This window comes from Larimichthys crocea, chromosome III, assembly GCF_000972845.2.
Source record: "Larimichthys crocea isolate SSNF chromosome III, L_crocea_2.0, whole genome shotgun sequence".
Classification (NCBI taxonomy): domain Eukaryota; kingdom Metazoa; phylum Chordata; class Actinopteri; family Sciaenidae; genus Larimichthys; species Larimichthys crocea.
In genome coordinates, this window is record NC_040013.1 from 44761706 (window position 1) to 44783227 (window position 21522).

General features: G+C 41.0%; 2 protein-coding genes across 5 annotated transcripts in view; one reads left to right on the forward strand and one right to left on the reverse strand.

The window, feature by feature from the left end:
* b3gat2 (beta-1,3-glucuronyltransferase 2 (glucuronosyltransferase S)) overlaps positions 1-3968 on the forward strand; it is a 50249-nt gene extending 46281 nt beyond the window's left edge. Inside the window, exon 4 of the mRNA XM_010729172.3 lies at positions 2626-3968. Coding sequence (XP_010727474.1) covers positions 2626-2712 — 87 coding nt within the window. The 3' untranslated portion in view covers positions 2713-3968. The remainder of the gene's footprint in view (positions 1-2625) is intronic.
* A 709-nt stretch (positions 3969-4677) lies between these two features.
* The window catches only part of LOC104932743 (stromal membrane-associated protein 1), a 112067-nt gene continuing 95222 nt past the window's right edge, over positions 4678-21522 (reverse strand). For 3 of the 4 annotated variants that reach the window (XM_019263403.2, XM_019263402.2, XM_019263400.2), the window contains 3 exons: positions 17887-18079; positions 12213-12457; positions 4678-8217 (listed from right to left, as the gene is read on the reverse strand). In XM_019263403.2, coding sequence (XP_019118948.2) covers positions 8071-8217; positions 12213-12457; positions 17887-18079 — 585 coding nt within the window. In that variant the 3' untranslated portion in view covers positions 4678-8070. The remainder of the gene's footprint in view (positions 8218-12212; positions 12458-17886; positions 18080-21522) is intronic. The other variant, XM_019263401.2, reaches the window with a different exon arrangement.

Consider the following 21522-nt stretch of genomic DNA (forward strand, 5'->3'; position numbering starts at 1 on the left):
CCTGGAAATGAAGCCAAATCGGGAGTACCAAAAACTGTAATTCCTTGACCGTCCACTTGAGGCTGGCTACAGAACATACTGTGTATTGAAGAATTATTACTGACATTTCAATTGCACTCCCTTTTCTCTCCAAATAAAGTGGTTTATGTAAACCTCACAACACAATAGACTGACGAATAACTGATTTTGGCTTATTGCAGACATATTAGCATTGAGAAATTGTAGTACAGCTGTCTCCATTACAGAATTTTTCCACCACTGACAACTGTAAATCCACCTTAGTACACGCCTTGGTCTCTATTATTTAACAACCAAATGTATTGGGTTCTTTTCAGAAAGTGTAACTGACTCTAACAGCTTCTGCCTTTTTTTCTCCTCCTGATGGGAGAAAACTGCCCTGTTCCTTGACTTATGCTATTAAGGCAAAAAAAAAAAAAAAAACCTCTAACCTGGTAATGCTTTTTGTCTCCAAGTTGCCTCAGGGAGGAAGAGAAAGATAGGAGGAGAGGACTGAGAGGTAAAAACAAGAGCAAAGCCATAGGAGAAAAAGTGGACGTGATGAATGAGGAAAATGGTGAGCAAACTAGAGAAAGAGACCCGAGCAGAGGGAGAAACAGAGGTGTGTGAATCCAGGGGAACATGGAGGGCACTCCGGCTGCATAATTGGTGTGCGTGCACGAACACATGCGCACGCTCACACACACACATACACACACACACGTCCGATGCCATTTTCCCCACAGCTCTGGAGTGATGCTTTAGTGGCTGCTACATTAGCCTCGTTAGATATGCAAAGTGGGCCAATTAGCAGCACAGTGCGCAGGAAGTGACATGTTCCACCTGAAGAAGCCCAGAAACGACTGTAGCCAGCAATAAATCATGGCTCTGTGAGTCTGCATGTGTGTGTGTGTGTATGTGCTGCTTTAGACACAGAAATGTCACACACGTGAATTATAAGCTCATTAGCAATTCACTAAAAAACAATACATTTTTAATCCAGCAACCTCACTCAAATCTCTGAGGAATGAAATCCGAGCCAATCTCCAGGAATACATTCATCTCTGTGTCCACTGCAGTGTTTTCTCACCAATATATTGCTGTGAAATTGGCTGCGAACACAAGACAAACAGCTGCAGTGAGGTGCGCACTGCTTTTGATTTGATGCATTTCAGGAGGTGTCAGACCGGTTACTGTGTGAGGAATTCCTCTTGGCAGAATGGTGAGCATCAAATTCAACAGCAGGAGGATACAATGCAATCTGTTCTTGAAGAACACGGCAGTGTTTATCATCTGACAGCTGTTTCATCAGAGCATCATCAGTGAATGAAACACAGCTACCCACTAGCTTTAGACCATTACAGTGGCATGTAGTGTGTGTCTCTGATCTTTGAGTCAGTATGTGGAATACCCAAGTGGATAAGGAGAGACTCATTAACAGTTCTGATCACATGTAATTACCATCACAGGAGAAACATTTGTCTTTTGATGGGAGACACTGTTACCTATGAAGAACATGTCAACATGCTCACTACTTATTGGAGCAATCTTGCTTCTACTACTGATGTTCTGTCAATTTGAGCTGGTCTGACTTTTCAATTCAATTTTATTTATATAGCGCCAAATCATAACAAATGGTATTTCACGACACTTTCCATACAGAGCAAGTCTAGACCGTACTCTTTATAATATTACTTACAGAGACTAAACAATCCCACCAGGAGCAAGCAGTTGGTGATGGTGGCAAAGAAAAACTCCAGGGAAGAAGCTAAGGCACATTGATGTGTGTACAGATGGAGATGGAGAGGAAGAGAAGAGCTCAGTGCATCATGGCAAGTCTAGACTTACTTGGTAGTCTAGTCCAATGGCAGCATACTGTAACTAAGGGATGGTGCTGGACTCTCCTAAGCCAGCTCTAACTATACGCTCCATCAAAAAGGAACTTCCTAAGCCTGCTCTTAAATGTGTTGAGGGTGTCTGCTTCCAGAACCCAAAATGGAAGCTTGTTCCACAGAAGTTAACCCAACTCAGGTTGATCTCTTTGAAAAAGAATAAACTCTATGGCCTAAACTGTTTCTGCTGAGCACATTTCTTTCCACTCTATGAATCTTTCAAAAACAAACTGTAACTCTTCATCATTTCTGTAGCCATACAGGTGTATAGGACCATTCACAACTTTAGTAGCTTTTCTCTTTTGCTGTTGTTACATGTTGGATAAGAGATCAGGATTTACAATTCTGGCCTTGTCACGTCTTTCTAATCTCCAACACTCCATAGCACTACGATGTTCAAAAAACACCACCGGGTACCTTATTTTTAATTATTACTGGTGGGAACGATGGTCAGTACTACAAAAATATAAGATCCAATTTGTTTTATATCAAAATTATCTTTTAAAGTTTTCAGTGTTCCATGAGTTTCTACTCTGACAAACAAAAATAGAAAAAATCATGTATCAGCAGCTTTAATGGAAAAAATATCCAGTCTTACGCAGTATCAGTAAAGCTCTGCCATCCACCTGCATCTGTGCTGTATTTATTCAGGCAGACCAGCCTGTTCGTTCTTTATTTAGTACCCAGCATTTGCACTATCAGCATAATTTTTTATCCTTCTTCTTCTCTTTTTCAGGTGCTGGTTTGGCACACTCGCACAGAGAAACCACACCTTGCAAATGAGCCCAAACATCGGAAAGACACCGTGGTCATCGAGGTGTGAGAGGAAGAACCGAGCAGTGGATCCAAAAACCAGAAGCTGATTGTGGCTGGCCATCATCTCTTGGCTGGGACTAATGGCAACACCCTGCTTTCTCTCCTTATCGGGCCAGTACAATCTGTTCACGGTGGACACAGACTCTGAGGAGCTGCATGATTCAAGACTTCTGGCTGGCTGTTGGTCAAACGTGCTCTGTGAGAACTGGACAACACTGGATATGTTTATTTTACAAACTGGGATGACTTGGACTTCATTTCCTCCATCCACAGCTTGCTGATGTAAAAAAACTAAAGTATAAATGTAAAAAAAAAAAAAAAAGAAGTGCCATGTGAATCATTGTCATTTTTAATCATTAATACATCATCGTCAAATTAACTGTGATGCTGTGATATAATTACCTTACAAACAAGGCTTGTGGTCCAGATATCATATGACAGTGGTGTTGTGATGATGTTTCTTTAAGCAGATCAGAAAATCCATAGCAATTTCATGCCTGTGCATAAAGTCATATGCAGTCATACAGCTAGCTTAGTTTAAAACTCTCCAGGGGTAAAAAAAGAAAAGAAAAACGCCCACCAGAACCAGCACATATTAACACACTTCATCACGTACATTTAACCTGTACATAAGCAGAAAACTCACTATTTGTGGTTTTAGAGGAAGTTACGCTGGCAACAACAGTCAGACATGAAGAAATATCTGTATCTGTGAATATCTGTAGCTCCGCTGTAAAACTGCAAATTGTGATTTTTACAAGAAAATCTGTCATTGTTTTCAACAGATACATTGTGTTTACTATCTTTAAAGGTGCTGGTAGGTGTATTTTTTACTTTAAAGAGCCAAGCTAGCCCCTTTCCCCTGCTAAGATAAGCTAAGCTAGGCTAACAACCACACACCAGCTCTGTACTTCAAAACACATGAAATTGACAATTATTTTCTCATCTCACTTTACAGTGTATTTCTCAAAATTATTTCCAACCACACTTCCTATAACCCTAGCTGCACTTCGTTCACTGAGTGAATTAAAATGTTGGAAGGAATTCAGCCTTTCACTTTTGATCACCTACCAAAAGTATTAGGTGTGCTTGTTCTGAAAGAACTGCACCCTCTCTTTATGTCTTCATGGTGACTCATACTTGGAAAATGCCGAGTGGCAACCTCTGTGGCGGCAAGAGAAGCTGACACAGAAGGGCCAAGAACTGCAGTTCCTCAAACGGCCACTTGAGGCTGGCTCCAGAAGTGAGTCAGTCTCCATAAGTCCCCATGTTAAAATGTCCAACTTTACAGCAGAAATAAACATGTTTACAGCCTGGTACAAAAAACTGTGTTGGTCTCTATAGCTAATTTCCCCGTTCATGACAACTGTACTGAGGATGAATTTATATACAACTCACCTGTTCAAAAGATATTAAGGCTTAAAGTTATGCAGAATTACAGGCATTGCTGCTTTGAGTGACAGGTGGGATGCCATCCCAGGAGATCACACTGGCTCATCAGAAGCCTACAGGTGATATCAGGGAGTCTGTTTTAAATGATAGTGGAAAATTCCACTGGCCGACACAATTAGAATACCTAGCTCTAGTTGTCTTTGTTTAAACAAATCACGTTAATGTCTCAAAGTTAATGTGGTAATGACATTAATGCATAAGCTCTATATACTTCTCGTTTACATCACCTAACCTGGAACAACCTTTACCGTCCTCTCATTCTCTATCTATGTGAAGTATGTGATCAGGTTTGGAAATGGGCCCTGGTGAAGAAACAAGCAACAATCTCTCCTGACAAGCTGCCATTAATAATGTAGAGTCTGTGGGCTGACAACAAAGAAAACTCGCCTCACAAGTAAATGCACCTGCCAGTGGGGGCGAATAAAAAGGAATGAATTGAGCAGATGGGATATAAACAGCACAGTGCTAGTTCCACTGCTAAACAGGTAACAACAGGAAGTAAAACAAACAGGATAACATCCAGGATTCAACAGCTTTATTTAAAATGACCCTCTTGTAAAACTGGGAACAGAAAAAAAGGAGCAAACAAATCAAATTCCAAGAAGATAAAACAGTACTTTTACAGTTAAGAGTCATTGGACAGAGATGAACACAGAAGAAATCCTGTATATTTTTTTAATGCGCGGAAACCACTTTTTTTTTCTTCCTCTGTACTAGGCACCAGAAAATGTAAACACGTTGAAAATAAACCTGGAGGACATTAGAGTTATTGAATATGTTTACGTGTTGTTCACATTAACCACGTGTAAGAGAGTGCTACAGTTATTGCATGGCAGAGGGACCCTGTGTATATGAACGTGAATCTCTGCATCGGCGCTCGGCAGTGTGATCGTGACTGTGTGCACATGTACGTGTGTGTTTCTTCGTTCCTACTCCTCCTCTGTTCTTACTCCCAATAAACGCAGACTGAACAGTGTTGATGGGACCCATCCAGCATTTTCATACAGGTCCCCCCTTTTGCTAGCACCGTCCAATCCTGTTCCCTTGTCGCACCAGTCTAGCCCTCTCATTGGTCATCCAGGTTTATTTGCTTCAGACTTAACTGTGCTTCTCTTGTACTGCACACAACAAAAACACCACAATAAAGATGGCGGATGGCAGAACATACGGTTATAGTGTCATGTTATGAGGGGAGCAACATTTTGAGCGTCACGTTTGTTTAAAAAAAAAAAAAAAAAGATTGTTGGAAATCTCCTACCCTGCAGTCTGAGGTGAAGTGACAGCTCGCTTATCTCTGCTGTTCCCTGACGACGATGTGAGAGACCAAACCACGACGCAGCTTGAGATACTGTGCCTACTCTGCTATTTAAAGTGCAGCAAAGACGAACGGCCGTGATTCCAGTAGTGCTTTCATTTGCCTCGGGGAACGCTAGGGAAACGGCTCGTTTCAACAACAAGGCATGTCTTAACTGGGTCGAAGCCCAGTTTCCAGTGAACCCAGCTCGTTAGGTTTGAAATGCTTCAAAACACCACCATGCGGCTGGCAAAGACACCCAGGAGACCATGGGGCCGCCCAGCAATTACTGAGACTTAAAGGGAATCCTTTACATTTGGAGTTTGGGTTGTTTTTAACCAGCTAGCAGTATGAGAAACAGGCCAGGACAGATATATTTATCTGCTGATAAAACTATCGATAACCAATGCAGTGGACTCTTTTGAGCAAAGAAATGTCTACTTGATACTAGGGCTGGGCAACAGTTGAACTAACTTGATTGTTTTTGTGTTTACACTGTGTGTAAAATGTCGGGTGTAAATGTAGGAGTTATCACAACACTGACCAAAAGGGTATTTTCAGTGTGCAGCATGGCAGATAGCTGGCTTCGTTAGCTGTCTTGAGTTGGGGCAGTCCCTTAACGCTGTGGCGTGAGTACTGAAGTTCTTTTAGGACTGTTGTGACTCAAGATCACTCAACAGGTTTTGAAACATCTCATCATCTGAAAATTATCCAGCTGGCAAACACTGGCACATTTACAGAAATGTTGATGAATGTGTGCTGTCCTTTTAAATAAATAGTTATTAGAGACGAAGCGATGGGAGAGGAGCGAAGAGTGTGTGACGATCACATTGTTCTGCCTTTACTCAAACTGATTACTTGACCGAATGTGTATGCTCTTGACATTTTGGGATATACACTTATTAGTTTTCTGGAGAGAGTGAGATGAAAAGATTAAAACTATTCTCGTGTCTGTGTAGTAGACAGAAGTGTGGAGCTGGTCAGTGAGGAGGTGATTACGTTAGCATGGAGGCGGAGGAGCCTGGTTCTGTCCAGAGTTCATAAAAGCAGTAACATCACATAACTCCCTAAAACTACAAATTTAACTGAACGAACGACATACAACGTGTTCCATCTGTGAGCTTTTGAGAACTTTGGCCAGAGCCAAGCTAGCTGTTTCCATCTGCTTCCAGTCTGTAAGCTAAGCTGACTCCAGCTTGGTATTGAGCAGATAAACATGAGAATGGTATCAATCTCCTCATCTAGCCCTCAAGGAGACAGTGAATCAGGATATTTCCCAAAATGTGGAACTACTCCAGAAAATCTGGTACCAACAGTCCTCAGTTGTATTGCTAAATAATATGCACAATAATGGCAGCCCATCACGTGATGCAGTTACTTTTTTTTTTTTTTTTTCACATGTAGGCTTTAAAATATAGATGTTTCATTTATGTTTTAGTCGTCTATTTTAGTCATTCAGTTTTTTTATGTATTGCTGTAGAGGCTGTATGGCCCTACTTGCGCCCCCTGGTCAATTTTTAAAGAAACCGTGGGAGACGCTCAGAGTGATGTTCTTTTTTCTAATGATTTTTTCAGTTGAAAAGTCTGAGGAGGTGAGTACTTCACCATAAAACAGCAAAGATTCAGAAAAATGATTAAAAAATAAACTTTTTTTCTTATTTCTAAGTGATGTGACTCCACCCCAAAGTTAGGAACCACTGGTGTATAAGATCTTTACTGGTGAGCTGATCAGTGGTGGGTACTGTGGAGTGTATCTAATGACACACTGTTTGACTTGTGTTTGGATTCTTTGTGGGGAAAATGGTCAAATTATGTGACGATGACTCGGAGAATCAGAGCAAACTAACATCTGCTGTATGAGCAGCTTTATGCTCAGGTCAGTCAAAGTAAACTGATCATTTCCCTTCATGAAGTGTTGCATGATGAAGAGAATTCAAACCAATCACTGAGAGGCGAAGCATCGGCCTCTTTCCTATGGCTCTGACAAAGTGGAGATTCACATCTTATTCACATAAATACAGTACTGATCAGACGATTATCTGCTGCGAGGCTCTGCCTGCCCTACACAGATTGGGAGGGATGGGAGGGGAAGGAGGGAGGGAGGAGGGGGTGGGGGTTACAATATACACAGCAGAGAGAAGGGTGAGGACGGGGTAGCATAGACCAACCACAAGATAGCCATATCTACTGTAGGTATTGAAAGACTATTCACTAACTATCTATTTTGGTAATGATATAATAGTACTAGGACACTGGGAGTTATCGGTCCAGCAGCGCTCTTGTTTGCCGATTCTGCTGTTTGTTTGTTTTTTGCCTCTTTCTTCAGACAACAACAACTAAAGCGAACCAAAAAGGAAGAGGAAAGTCCAATAAAGACGAGAAACAACAGCTGCCAGTCTTTCTTTTTTCCCTCATCCCATCCAGTGTGATGTCATCTTGGCTTTTTAAAGTAACCGTGGTGAAGGTGTGTTTGGGAGTCAGTCAAACTGACCCCCGCTGTGCGTTTGTTATTGGGCGCTGTGAGGAGATGGGCGGGTTAGGATCAAATTTGGACATTTTTGTTGCCATATGACCATTTATCCCCCCCCCTCCCACTCATCCTCTGGACCCCCTAGCTCGTCACTTCCATAACTGAGTGCTGAGGGTCTGGCCGGAAGCCGCTGGTGGAGCCGTGGGCCAACCAGCTGCAGGGGCCCCTGACTGGCTAAAAGTGGCTGGCGCCGGCCCTCCGCCACTCACGGCCATGCCTGACATCTGCTGGGTCATCTGAGCGAAAAGAGAAAGGAGAGGGAGAGAGAGAGAGAACGAAAGAGAGTCAGTGTTTCAATCCATCAGAGCACAAACAGACGGTTATTCCCTCCTGTCATAAGCAGGGGGGCTACTCTCCATCCTTTAGCTTGACTTTCTGCTTTTTACCTCCACCTCTGCTCTTAAAGGATTCCGGCTTTCCCTCTTCTCTGCCCTCTCCTCCCCTCTTCTACCACTCCCCGCTTCCCCGTTCACTTCCCAACTCTTCACCCTCGCCCTTCCCCATCGACACTCCTCTGCTCCCCTGCTCGCCCACCTCCTTTCCATCCTGTCTTATCTATTATTAATGTGCTTTGGTGCAGCGCTGCGCGCTTATCTGGTCATCTGAGAGCTTGTGTGTGTGTGTTTGTGTGTAGGTATGTGTGCGTGGTTATGCATGTGACGGAAAAGCCCAGACATATGTGCAACCAAGCGCTCGTTCATCAACTCACCATTCCATTACGTCTTTCTACACAACACACACACATACACACACTCACCTCTCTTCATCCACCTCCCACTTTAGCTATTCAAAGGCAGCAAAGAATGTGTGTGTGTGTGTGTGTCTCAGTGGTGATTTATGATCTCTTATTAACCTCCCCTGTTGTCAAAATGCTGACAACCTCTCTCTCTCTCTCTCTCTCTCTCTCTCTCTCTCTCTCTCTCTCTCTTCTCTCTCTCTCTCTCTCTCTCTCTCTCTCTCTCTCTCTCTCTCTCTTCTCTCCTCTCTCTCCTCTCTCTCTCTCTCTCTCTCCTCTCTCTCTCTCTCTCTCTTCTCTCTCTCTCTCTTCTTCTCTCTCTTCACACACACACACACAGCAGCTCAAACAGCACGTTTGAGCAGCAGGTAACAGACAGGTAGACAGATGTGTTGACAGGCCTCTCATTATCGATCCACTATCAGCAGCTGGAAGTTTCCATCAGTTCGGGCATTTTGCTTTATTTTCACATAAAGACAGGAGATTAGTTTTTTTAAACCAACGGTCTGAGTGATCATTTTGATTATGTAATAGAAGACAAAATGTTGTCTTTCATGAAAAAAAAATCAGTAAGAGGCTGAAATGCCTGGATGAGAACCAACCTGCTGCTTTTAAACACTAAATAGGAATATACTGGAGGTAAACTAGTTTGTTAACTAATACTACTTGAGTATAAAGTTTAACTAGAGTTAAAGGTCCAGTGTGTAGGATTTAGTGTCATCTAGTGGTGAGGTTACAGATTACAACCAACTGAGTACCGCTTGCCTCACACTCTCTTTTCAAGTGTGTAGGAGAAACTACAGCAGCAGTGAAACGTGAAAGCCTCCATAGAGCCAGTGTTTGGTTTGTCCATTCTGTGCTACTGTAGAAACACGATGACACAACATGACTCCATGGAGGAGGACCTGCTCTATGTACATATAAAAGACTCAATCCAAGGTAACAAAACACAGCAATAGTTATTTTCAGGTGATTATACACTAATGACAATGTACTTATGAATATTATATTTAATTTCTGGTAAGAGATCCTCCTAAATCTTACACACTGGACCTTTAATACAACTCTTTAATTTATTCCTCCCTTTTGCCATTTTCAAAGAGTGATGAATTGTCAGTGACGGTGCGGTGACTGTCCATAATTTTAGAGAACAAGACATGAATATGCTGCATACGACAGGCAAAAGAAGAGTTTCTTTATGAGTAGACATATTATTTGAAGCTAATCTAACTGTACAGAAGGAATATAAACAGGTTTCATCCCTCCCTCCATGTTACCTGACAAACTACCTAAATATCCAGTTAGCTTTAACTTAACTCTGCTGATGTTTTTATTAACAGTGTCATGGTTGCACTTGAGCTCGATAAGTAATGTCTTGTTTAATTAAATCCCTAACAGGCAGCACCGCTTCACTTCAAGCCCTCTGAGACAAAGTTGTGATTTGGGGGTGTGTAAATAAATCTGACTTCACTTGACTTTGGAAGCTTACTCTGTAAATATTAATGAGTCTGCTTCATTAACTGTAATGAACTGAAAGTAATAAAATGTAAAACATCCTCTTTCTGTCTGTTAACATGTGATCTGTGTGTGGATATCTAACAAGACGGCGCAGTCAGGACGCCGTGGGATCGGCCTAATAAGATGAGTAAACGTAAATGATGAAGGCCGTGATTTTCTTAATCACCTTCATCAACTGTGAGTGATGCAGTTCTGCACCAACACAAAACAATCAGCTCTGTTGTAGTGGGTTTGTCTGTGCTCTTCTGTCTGGTTTCAAGTGGGCGGGGCTCTGCTGGAAAAAGGTGATGTCATTTATTTCCATACACCAATGAGGATACAGCAACTTTTCACGTCTGCTCACTGTAGGCTGACAAGCGCAACATTTGTAAGATTGTTGACTATTTAGTCCTGATTTTAATTGTGTTTAAAAGGTTTTTTTTTACTGTTTTTTTTTATCATTTGTTTCATCATCATAAGTGTCTGATATTTGTATTCAGAGTACAGCTCATGTCATTTACATGCCTTTACTCTGCTGAAAATCTTGCTACATCTGTGTGTTTTTTCCAACACTCTGCTGATTAGAGGTACTGGCTCCCTCATGTTGGATCTCAATGACATGGAGAGTTCCTTTAACCTGAGGATGCTGTGTTTGTGAATCAATCTAGCCCCACCTAACTAATTTACTTATTCTGATCCTAGCACTATGTGGGTAGAATCATAATAATAAGAAAGCTTATGATTACAGCCCATGATAATGTGTCACTATCCAGATGAATATGAAAAGCCAGACAGTTCAAATATACATGACTTTTAACAGGTTGACAGCATGTTGTTAATGTGTTAACAACACGCGTGATCTCAGACATTCATTGGCCACTTAACATGTTAATAACGTGTTGTCAACGTGTTGAAACTCATGTATATTTGAACTGGCTGGCTTTGCATAGATAAAGATACAGGCTGCATGTATATCCCATGAAGGTAAAAAAGGACAGAACAGAATGATCTGTTGACAGTGCTGATGTAACTAATGCGTGGCTGGTTTACTCTGTAAATCCACTCTGTGCTCAGTATTGTCTGTTACTGTGTGTGCCTGTTGCTGCTTAGAGTCTGACAAGGAATAACTGAGGTGGGGTACACAGAGCCAGCCTCCACTGCTGGGTTTTTGTTAGTTTCAAATCAATCAAACACATCACATCTGTCAGAGCAGATATGCAGACTGGACAACACTGACTGGAGCAGATTGGATTTCAACTAGAGGTCCAACGCTGGCTGCAGACTGTGTGTTGGTCCAATCTCGCTCTGCATAATCAAATGTTTATTTGCCGGTGACAAAAAGTGATGATGTGACGTTTAGGAATAATAATAATGCACTTAATTATGTACTATACTACACTATATATATTTTATTTTACTCCACCCAGTTTTAAATGACTTTGTCACCACTGCCCCTGCATCTAATAATCCTACCAAATGTTGGTGAATTCATTACGTACTCACCCATCATTTCATGACACTGGGCTGGAATTAGGGACAAAGGGACAAGAAAATGACTCAACAAAATTTAAGTTAAAAAATCCATTATAGTAAAATACAATAACCTTGGTTATAAAAAAGATTGAAGAGCTGATTAAAGCTGTTCTTCACAGGCTTTTAGAGAGGCTGAACAGGTGAGGTCATTATTGCACTGGGCTTTGCTCAAAATTAGGGAGCATATCACTGTATAAGGCCGTATATTAACTTTAGGACTGAGATAATAAAAGTCTTTCACAGGTGGGGTATCACAGTAAAAAAAATACTATTTATGACACTTATTTAAGTGACTACAAATACAGTAAACACCTGTGCGTCCTAAAAGATGAATGTGGAGAAAACTGGAGCAGAATTACAATCAGTTCAACGTTTTAATGAGTTCATCATCACAATAAAATGAATCAAGCACCATCATTCAGTGTCTTAGAGGAACAACATATTTATTTCTGTTCTGAGTCTTACCTGGCTCATACTCCACTGTCCTTGCTGTTGTCCTTGCGGCATGCTGTACAAGTTCTGTCCTTGGTTGGCTGGCATCACGCCCTGCTGCTGCTGCTGCATGCCCATGTAGCTGCCGTTGGGCAGAGCCATGCCGGGCATCATGGCCCCTCCGCCCATCATGGTGGTTGGTGGGACGGCTCCGCCCATCCCTGGAGCGAAACCCTGCGCAGTGAACTGCATCTGGGGCTGACCCATGTACATACCTGCTGGAGCAAAGAACGAGAGAGTTTATATAACTGTGCCTCATATTGATTTTACTATTTTCAGAAGAGAGAATGGAGCTGTGCTGGAGTAAAAATTATTAAATTATTCAGTAAGTTAAACTTCTACATAACCCAACTAAAATGGTCAAAACACTTTAAAACACTCTACACACACATTACTGCAACTATGTCATTATTGTACTTTATTTCCCTCACTTGAAAAATGCATCTCATTATATAAGAAAATAGCTTTTATACAATACCATCCAATGTATTTCTATACTTTCTACAGTATATAGCAGTATACATAAGAGTCTTTTTATGCCCACAACAGACACATTAGTACAATTATCATTTTTATGATAATAAGCCATTCCAGCATGATTTAAATTTGTGGATTCACAGGAAACAATGCAGCATGTAGTTTAAAGTTAATATTCATAATTTCATTGGTCTCACTGTTTACTCTTCACTTTTTAATTACAACCTGAATACTTTGTGTTGCTCCTTCACATTAAAAGTATTCAACTGGCAAAAGAGAAGTGGCTTTTATTGTGAAGCAGGGATAGGAAATGAAATGCATTAGGCATCAAGGTTACCCCTGATGGGTCAATTCTGAGACGTCAACATCAACTTGGACTAAAATCTGAAGAATTGTCATTTTGAATTCTGTCTGAAATGAATGCAGGACTAATGTCATAACTACCATAAATCATCAGACCGAAACAGATCATACATTTGCTTTCCTGGACTGATTTCAACACACCAAAAAGCAAAAGCACTTTTAATTACTGCCCTATGGATTAATCTGAAGCTAGAGAATATCAGAATTTCTATGAAAATATATCACCCATCAGACCGTTTGCCCATCAGCGCTGCAGTAGACCACTGTGGGAACGTGATAAGTAGCAAAATAAAACATGAATTTATCAGTATTTTTTACTGAGTGGAAAAACCTCAAGGGACAGGAAGAAGATAACCTTCTTAAATTTACAAAATATCCTCTATCCTCCTCAAATAGTCTGCTATAGTGACTACATGTAGAAAATGTGAGAAGCCTCCAGCTGATATTGAAATACAGCCTCTTTAAGCACATTTCCTATCAACTGGTATAGATTCAAAGTGTATATCATTGACATTTTGATCATTTTGTTATTAGCTGCACTTAGAGCCACATCAATATTGTCAGTTATAAAACACACACAAACACTAACAGGATGGAAGTCGGTGATTTGGAGCATTAGCCTGGTGAGCGTCTCTTAGCTTTGATCTCCATCAGCATTCATTTGGATACCGAGAGGATAACAATGCAGCAGAAAAGCCCTTCATCCAGATTTCCATTCCACATCCTCTATACATCAGTGTAATCATGCAGCAGTATAATCAGATGCACATGTTCCTGCTGTACAAATCTGCTGCCTACTCTTCCACCATTCAGAAAACATGTACTGCTAATGCTTTCCCACACACTCCAAAACACGCTCAGGCCGCTGTATGTGTACGTGTGAATGTCTGCCTGCGTGCACACACATAAGCAGTCTTGGCACTTCAGTCTTTACACATAATAAACTGTGAGATGAGTGTGACTGTGCAGACACTTCTGTTTTTTACTGCTGTGCTAAGACTCCAGCAAATGCAGCGTGGAGAGGACCTGCCTGCTTTTCAGCACTCTGACCTTTCATCTGCCTTCACTCTCCTCTGATGTATGTGTGAATGCGTGTAGGTGTTTAGATGTGTATGCTCTTATGCATCTATTACTGCATGTTTTTCCCCCACTTATAAGTGACTATACGTGCAGAGTGTTTGTTTACATTCTATATATATACAACACATTAAAGCTCTGCCAGCCAATGGATTCAGGTAAATGGTAGCTGTTAAGTAACTTCACCTCCTCAACCTCTATGGATATGCCCTTAAACAAAGTACTTATTACTACAATATACAACACAACAAGATTTGTGAAATTCTGCAACTATTCAAGCATATAAAAATGAAATCTGCTAAGATCATTCTTTGGTTAAACTTCTAACAACTCATGAAGACAATGTCAGTAAAGTTTGGTCCTAAGCCAAAAATGTTGGGAAGCAGTGTATTTTTCATAACGTGTGCAACTTCACATTCATCATTCTTTTCTCATGTTATTTGAACAAAGCTCATCACTAGACTGGTTTTTATAGTCCCTGTTTATCCACCACAAACAGCTGATGTATCAGGTATACGCCAAGCGGCAACTTCTGTGGTTGGGTAATGAAGCCAATGAGGAAGTGTCAAAAACTGTAATTCCTCGAACGGCCACTTGAGGCTGGCTGCAGAACATTTCAACCTCTATAAGCGCCCATAATAAAATGTCCAACTCCACAGCAGAAATAAACATGTTTACAGCCTGGTACAAAAACAGTTTTGGTCTCTATAGCTAATTTCCCCGTTCATGACAACTGTACTGAGGGTGAATTTATATACAACTCACCTGTTCAAATGATATTAAGGCTGAATGTTATGCAGAATTAACAGCATAGTTGCTTTGATTGACAGGTGAGTGGCATTACAGATGGCTTATTAGAGCACCCAGGCATCATTTGGTCCACCAACATGGCAGCGGCCAGCGCTGCATATTTTCAAAATATCATATCTTCAAAATGACTCATCAGAAATGCGCTGTCCCTTCTTTATACTGTCACATGACAGCTGTAGCTAGCTAAACACACCAACAATGCAGGAAGAGTGAGCCTGTGCAAACTTAAGTTTGACAGCTCATCCTCTGGATGATCTTAAAACTCACAACTCCATGTTTTTCTGCTATTTTCCTTCAGTCTCCTCTTCCTTATTTGTTCTGTAAGACATAAAGCTTTGTGACAACCGCTAACTTTTCACTGCAGTTTCAGTATTGTCAACTCAATATACACTCACCGGCCACTTTATTAGGTACACCTTGCTAGTACCGGGTTGGACCCCCTTTTGTCTTCAGAACTGCCTTAATTCTTTGCGGCATAGATTCAACAAGGTACTGAAAACATTCCTCAGAGAGTTTGGTGGACATGATAGCATCATGCAGTTGCTGCAGATTTATCGGCTGCACATCCATGATGCAAATCTCCCGTTCCACCACATCCCAAAGGTGCTCTATTGGATTGTGAAACAGTGAACTCATTGTCATGTTCAAGAAACCAGTCTGAGATGATTCGAGCTTTATGATGTGGTGCGTTATCCTGCTGGAAGTAGCCATCAGAAGATGGGTACACTGTGGTCATAAAGGGATGGACGTGGTCAGCAACAATACTCAGGTAGGCTGTGGTGTTGCAACAATGCTCAATTAGTACTAAGGGGCCCAAAGTGTGCCAAGAAAATATCCCCCACACCATTACACCACCACCACCAGCCTGAACCGTTGTACTAGTAGGATGGATCCATGCTTTCATGTTGTCAACGCCAAATTCCGACCCTACCATCTGAATGTCGCAGCAGAAATGGAAACTCATAAGACCAGGCAGCGTTTTTCCAATCTTCTATTGTCCAATTTTGGTGAGCCTGTGCAGATTGTAGCCTCAGTTTCCTGTTCTTAGCTGACAGGAGTGGCACCCGGTGTGGTCTTCTGCTTCTGTAGCCAATCTGCCTCAAGGTTCGACGTGTTATGCGTTCAGAGATGCTCTTCTGCATACCTTGGTTGTAATGAGTGGTTATTTGAGTTACTGTTTCCTTTCTATCAGCTGGCCATTGTCCTCTGACCTCTGTTATCAACAAGGCATTTTCGGCCACAGAACTGCCGCTCACTGAATATTTTCTCTTTTTCGGACCATTCTCTGTAAACCCTAGAGATGGTTGTGCGTGAAAATCACAGTAGATCAGCAGTTTCTGAAATACTCAGACCAGCCCGTCTGGCACCAACAACCATGCCACGTTCAAAGTCACTTAAATCACCTTTCTTCCCCATTCTGATGCTCAGTTTGAACTGCAGCAGATCATCTTGACCATGTCTACATGCCTAAATGCATTGAGTTGCTGCCATGTGATTGGCTGATTAAAAAAATTGCGTTAACGAGCAGTTGGACAAGTGTGCCTAATAAAGTGGCCGGTGAGTGTATACCTTCCGTTGACTTTATATTCATGTGCTGTGTTTCAACTTGCATTCAGCTATTTTTGGCCACTTCAGGGGCATTGCAGACTGCTTTTTAGCTGCAAAATGCTCCACCACATCCACCTGTTAAATGCAATAAACTGTGTATGTTGTTTTGTGCTGGGCTGTAATGTATGACAGGTTTATCAGATTTTTTTTTGCAGAAAACTGTTGCAGAAAACTGCTGTAGGGAATTGGCTTGGGAACCAGTTCAAGTCTAGCATTGACCATGGAGAGGTGCCAGTTCACCTCCTGGGCACTGCTGAGGTGCCCTTGAGCAAGCTACTGAACCTCTTAACTGCTCTCAGGGTGCTGCTAACATGGCTCTCCATCACTCCACCATCTCTTCTCATTTGCATGCATGTGTATGAGCCCTTTGTAAGTGTTGTTATGATTTGGGCCTTTATATGTTACATTTTCCCCATTGATGGTTGAATAACATGAATCTTCTTCTTTTAAAGTTGTCATGAAACCAAAACAATCGGCTCAAAGATGACAAAATGCACAGGAGAGCTGACAGGAACTGGAACGGCATCCAACTGAGTTTGATGATAACTCTGTGTGGGTTCATTATTTAACACCTTTTATAGTCACTGTTTCAGTGTTGACACTGAATATTAGTTCAGATTTAATATTTGCTACACATTTAGTCTGAGCATGCCCTAACATTGTGGATATGATATTGCGCTGGGTTGGTTTGTTTCTGCTGCCACTGACCTTTGAAATCATTTTACGTGATCTTTGTATTTGTTATTGTTTATGGTTGTTTCGTGTTTATGTGGTTATGTAGTTACTGCTGGCAGTACAAGAAATTGCCTTTGGAGATACAAAAAAAAAAAAAAGATATCCTCGATCCTTTATTTGATAATAAGTCATTGCTGTGAGCATCAGCACACCCACCGTAGCTATCAAGATAACAACAACTGTTGCATTGTGGGTACAGTTATGGGGAAACTAAGTAAAAATTAGACTTGGCGTAGAAAAGGCTTAATATAAGGTATATAATATCTGGTGTTGGGGCGAGGTCTGTTGCACATTTGCTTTAATGTTTAAAATTTAAACTGATGCCAACAGCAGCAGATACACAAGGTTATTTTTGTAACAATATACCCATATATCCTTTGCACAATAGTGTTTTTTCCTGTAGTTGAACTGATTGTGTTCAACTAGAATATGCATCAACCAAGCTAAAGAAGTATATTGAACCCATTTTAGCTCCTCTACATAGATGCTGAGTGTTAGGATGAATATGAATATGGATGACAGGGGGTTAATAAAAATACACTGCATGTGTGTGTGTGTGTGAGAGAGAGTGTGTTACCTTGTCCTGGAGCAGGCTGTTGCTGGCTCTGCGGCTGACTGCCCACTGAGCTGCTGGCGTACAGAGACAGGATGGAGTCTTTAGATAAAAGCTTCTTCTGCTCCGCCTTCGTGGTGGTAGTGGTGGAGGTAGAAGAGGAGGCAGAGGAGGAGGTGGAGGGGTCCGCCTGCGGAGGTGCTGCACTGGAACCAGACTGTCAGGGACACGGGAGTGGCGAGGGAGAGGATGAAGAGAAATGTCATGAAATATGAATAGTTTGACCCAAACATATTTTTTTATCTTATGGTGTATATGTACTGTAGCTACTCCTGGTATGCGCATACAGCACAGTGCAGGGCTGGATATATTTTTATATGCTAGTTTTGATAAGACACATCAGTTTTTGCACAGACAACAAAACAATCCTTTCTTCAAAATCCTACATTTCAAAAAATAAAAATATGACCATTATTTTTACCTGTATCACCTTTCACAGCATTAATTCTGTCAGTAACAGGACCAGCAGTCAGTGTTTGCTGTGAATAAAACTCATTCCTGTACATATTTCACATTGAAAGCTTTCTAGCGGCTTCATTCTTTTCTTTATAATAAGCTTTAAAGGGCACCTCTTATGCTTTCGCTTAGTTTCTGTCATATATAATGTTACAATGTCAGATGTTGATAATAACATGCCCAAAATGTCAAATAATAATGTGAATGTATGTTATTTTGTAAAAGCTCTTTTTTTAGACCGCTGTGAATGTTTTTTTCTACTTTACACAACGAGCTGCTCAGCTCAGCTGCTCAGCAGTGTTAATTTTGTCACCCATTTTTCAATTTAGTCTTAGTCTTGTGTCAAAGTTCATTCTTAGTCTTAGTTACTTTTAGTCTTTCACAAATCATTTTTGTTAGTCATATTTAAGTTGACTAAAAGTCTCAAAATTTTAGTCTAGTTTTAGTCAAGCGTGAACACAGGGTGTTTTAGTCCAGTTTTAGTCAAAACATTTTAGTCTTTTTCTATTTATTTCAGAAATATTTTTTTTGTTTATTAATTCCAGTTCACTTGTGTTCCACAGCGGACATATTGATTAAATGTCTTGATTGAATTGAATTGAATGAATTCATGTTCAATGCAACTTTGCTAAGTGTCTTGTCTGTTTCAATGTACACCTAATATGCACTTGATTTCATTTTTCAATCTACTAATAGCAGGTACACCCTATTATGACATGTTCTGACATCTTCTACATGCAATTGTTAAATTTCAATATAAATAAATTCATTGTATGCCAGTTGCATCTATTAAAATGTTAAAATTAAGATGAGTCCATCACTGTTAGTGTTTAGCACAAATGGGGAGGCTACACTTATTCTTGACTGTTATGCTATATGCGCACATTTTAATAACGTCGGGCTGCAAACGGGCTGGGCTCGGGTCGAATTCTATCGGGCCCGGGCCGGGTCGGGCCTGACTTCTAAGGCCTGTTTCATGCTCTAGATTGCGCTGTCCGTACGCCATGTTTCTCCTGCATGCTATTTGTTTTCAAGCCACAGGTGCGAGAGCAGCAAGAGGATATCAAACGTGTGGCCGTGACGTTGCCTACAGTAAAAGAAGTGCTGGCACAAACACATGACAGCAGGACTGGATGTTGCTTTTTTTCTTATATAGTAGACGAAAACAAGGAGGACGTTTTTGTTCTTGCATGACATTTTCGTCTCGTTTTTATTCGTCAACAAAAACGCACATTGGCACATTTTTCGTCAGTGTTTTTAGAACATTGTATTGTCTCGTCATCGTTTCGTCTTCGTCAAGGGAAAAAGGCTAGTTGACGAACATATTTCGTCTCGTCTCGTCTAACGAAATTAACACTGCTGACTAACACACTGAATACTCTTCAAGTATTTTTATGTCTTGCAAGAAAGTGCTTATTTTGGTTGTGAAGGAATACTTGCACTAAATACTTGATCTGTTGTTGCTAAATAGCAAACTGCTAACTGCTTACAGACTGGTTGCATGAGGCACTGGTACTAGAGATGTAACTGATGATGTTAAACATCAGCAACCCGATCTGGACAGTCAGCTAACAGGACAGCAAAGCTAGCTGCACGGCCAACTAGAGAACAGCAGTTCCAGTTAACATCTAAAACAGCTAACTGCTAACAACGAGTAAAGCCATCTGTCCTTCAGGAAACTCCCTAAAAGTTGAAGCGGAGCAGCTGGAGGACATAAGAATAGTTACACTGAAGTACACTGAAGTGTTCATTTTCACTAATGACACCAATTCATAGAATGGAAAGCAGAACCTCTGTGGCCAAAAACTGCCTCAAACAGCTACTCGAGGATGGCTAGAGAATCTCCATGAGCCCCCATCTTAAAATGAAGCTGATGTACATCTAGTTTCCCCGTTCATGACAACTACCAAGGGTGAATTTTTTTTTATAGAACTTACCTGTTTAAATGATATTAAGGCTTAAAGTTATGCATAATCAACAGCGTGACACATTGTGATTTCCGATTACCCGTGGGGCAGCAGAGGCAGGACAGCCAAAATGGCAGCAGCCAGAGCCATCACACTCTGATGTTCACATCAGAAACTTGTGGTGACATGATGGACACTACGTCCATGTTTCATACAGTCTATGAGTAGAACAACTAAATTCATTACTGGGAAGAAAAAGAAGAAGTAGAAGCCATAGTTGGGAGTAAGTTTTATCATTATTATACCAAACTTTACAGTTTGTTTTTCTACCTATCATTTTTAATCTAACAAAAGAATCCCATCATGTTAAATGTTGTTTAAACACAAGCAGCCGTACAAGAACTTTGACTCAATAAAATCCATTAAAGTTGCCAAAGAATAAGCAAACAAGAAGACGTTCAGTACTTTCTGTACTTTTTTGCTCCGTACCACAAAGTAAGTAAGTCTATCCCTAAAGGACTTTGTTTAACATTGATTTCTCAGAGGTCTTTCTCTTAAAATATTCCTCAACTAAATCAGACAGATTTTGCTAATTATATTGGCCTTCGGTAACAAAAAACTGCGCATAGAGTGGAAGTATATTCACCGATGCACACTGTATATATCAGCTCGAGAAAAGATGAGACAAGACAGGCAAACAGGAGAGAGGCGGAGGGAAGAGACAAGATAAAAATAAAGGGGGGGAGAGCAAGAATGGAATAAAGGACAGGAAAGGAGAGAAAAGAACGGTGTAGACAACAGAGGAGAAGCATTGTCAATGTAAGTGAGACAGATGACATTAATTAGGCCACTGCAAAGAGAGGGAGACATGAACTGCTGCAGACAGGAAACACACACACACACACTTTTTTTAAGCCTTTCAGGCACACACCCATTATATCTAATGGATGGTGCTGACAAAAAAGTAACACCTGCTTAAGAGCTCTGTACAGGTGTGTGTGAGTGTGTGTGAGAATGGAGAGTGAAATAGAGAGGCGATAGTCAGGTGGACTTCATGAATAAGATAAGGAGAGAAAGTGTGATAAACAGTGGCTCCTGCAACACACACACACACACACACACACACACACACACAGGTGAATAAACACTTGGCACAAGAACATTTCATCCAACAGTCACACACATATTACACATTCTATTAGTTACACACAAACTTAATACTCATGCTTGCATGCCG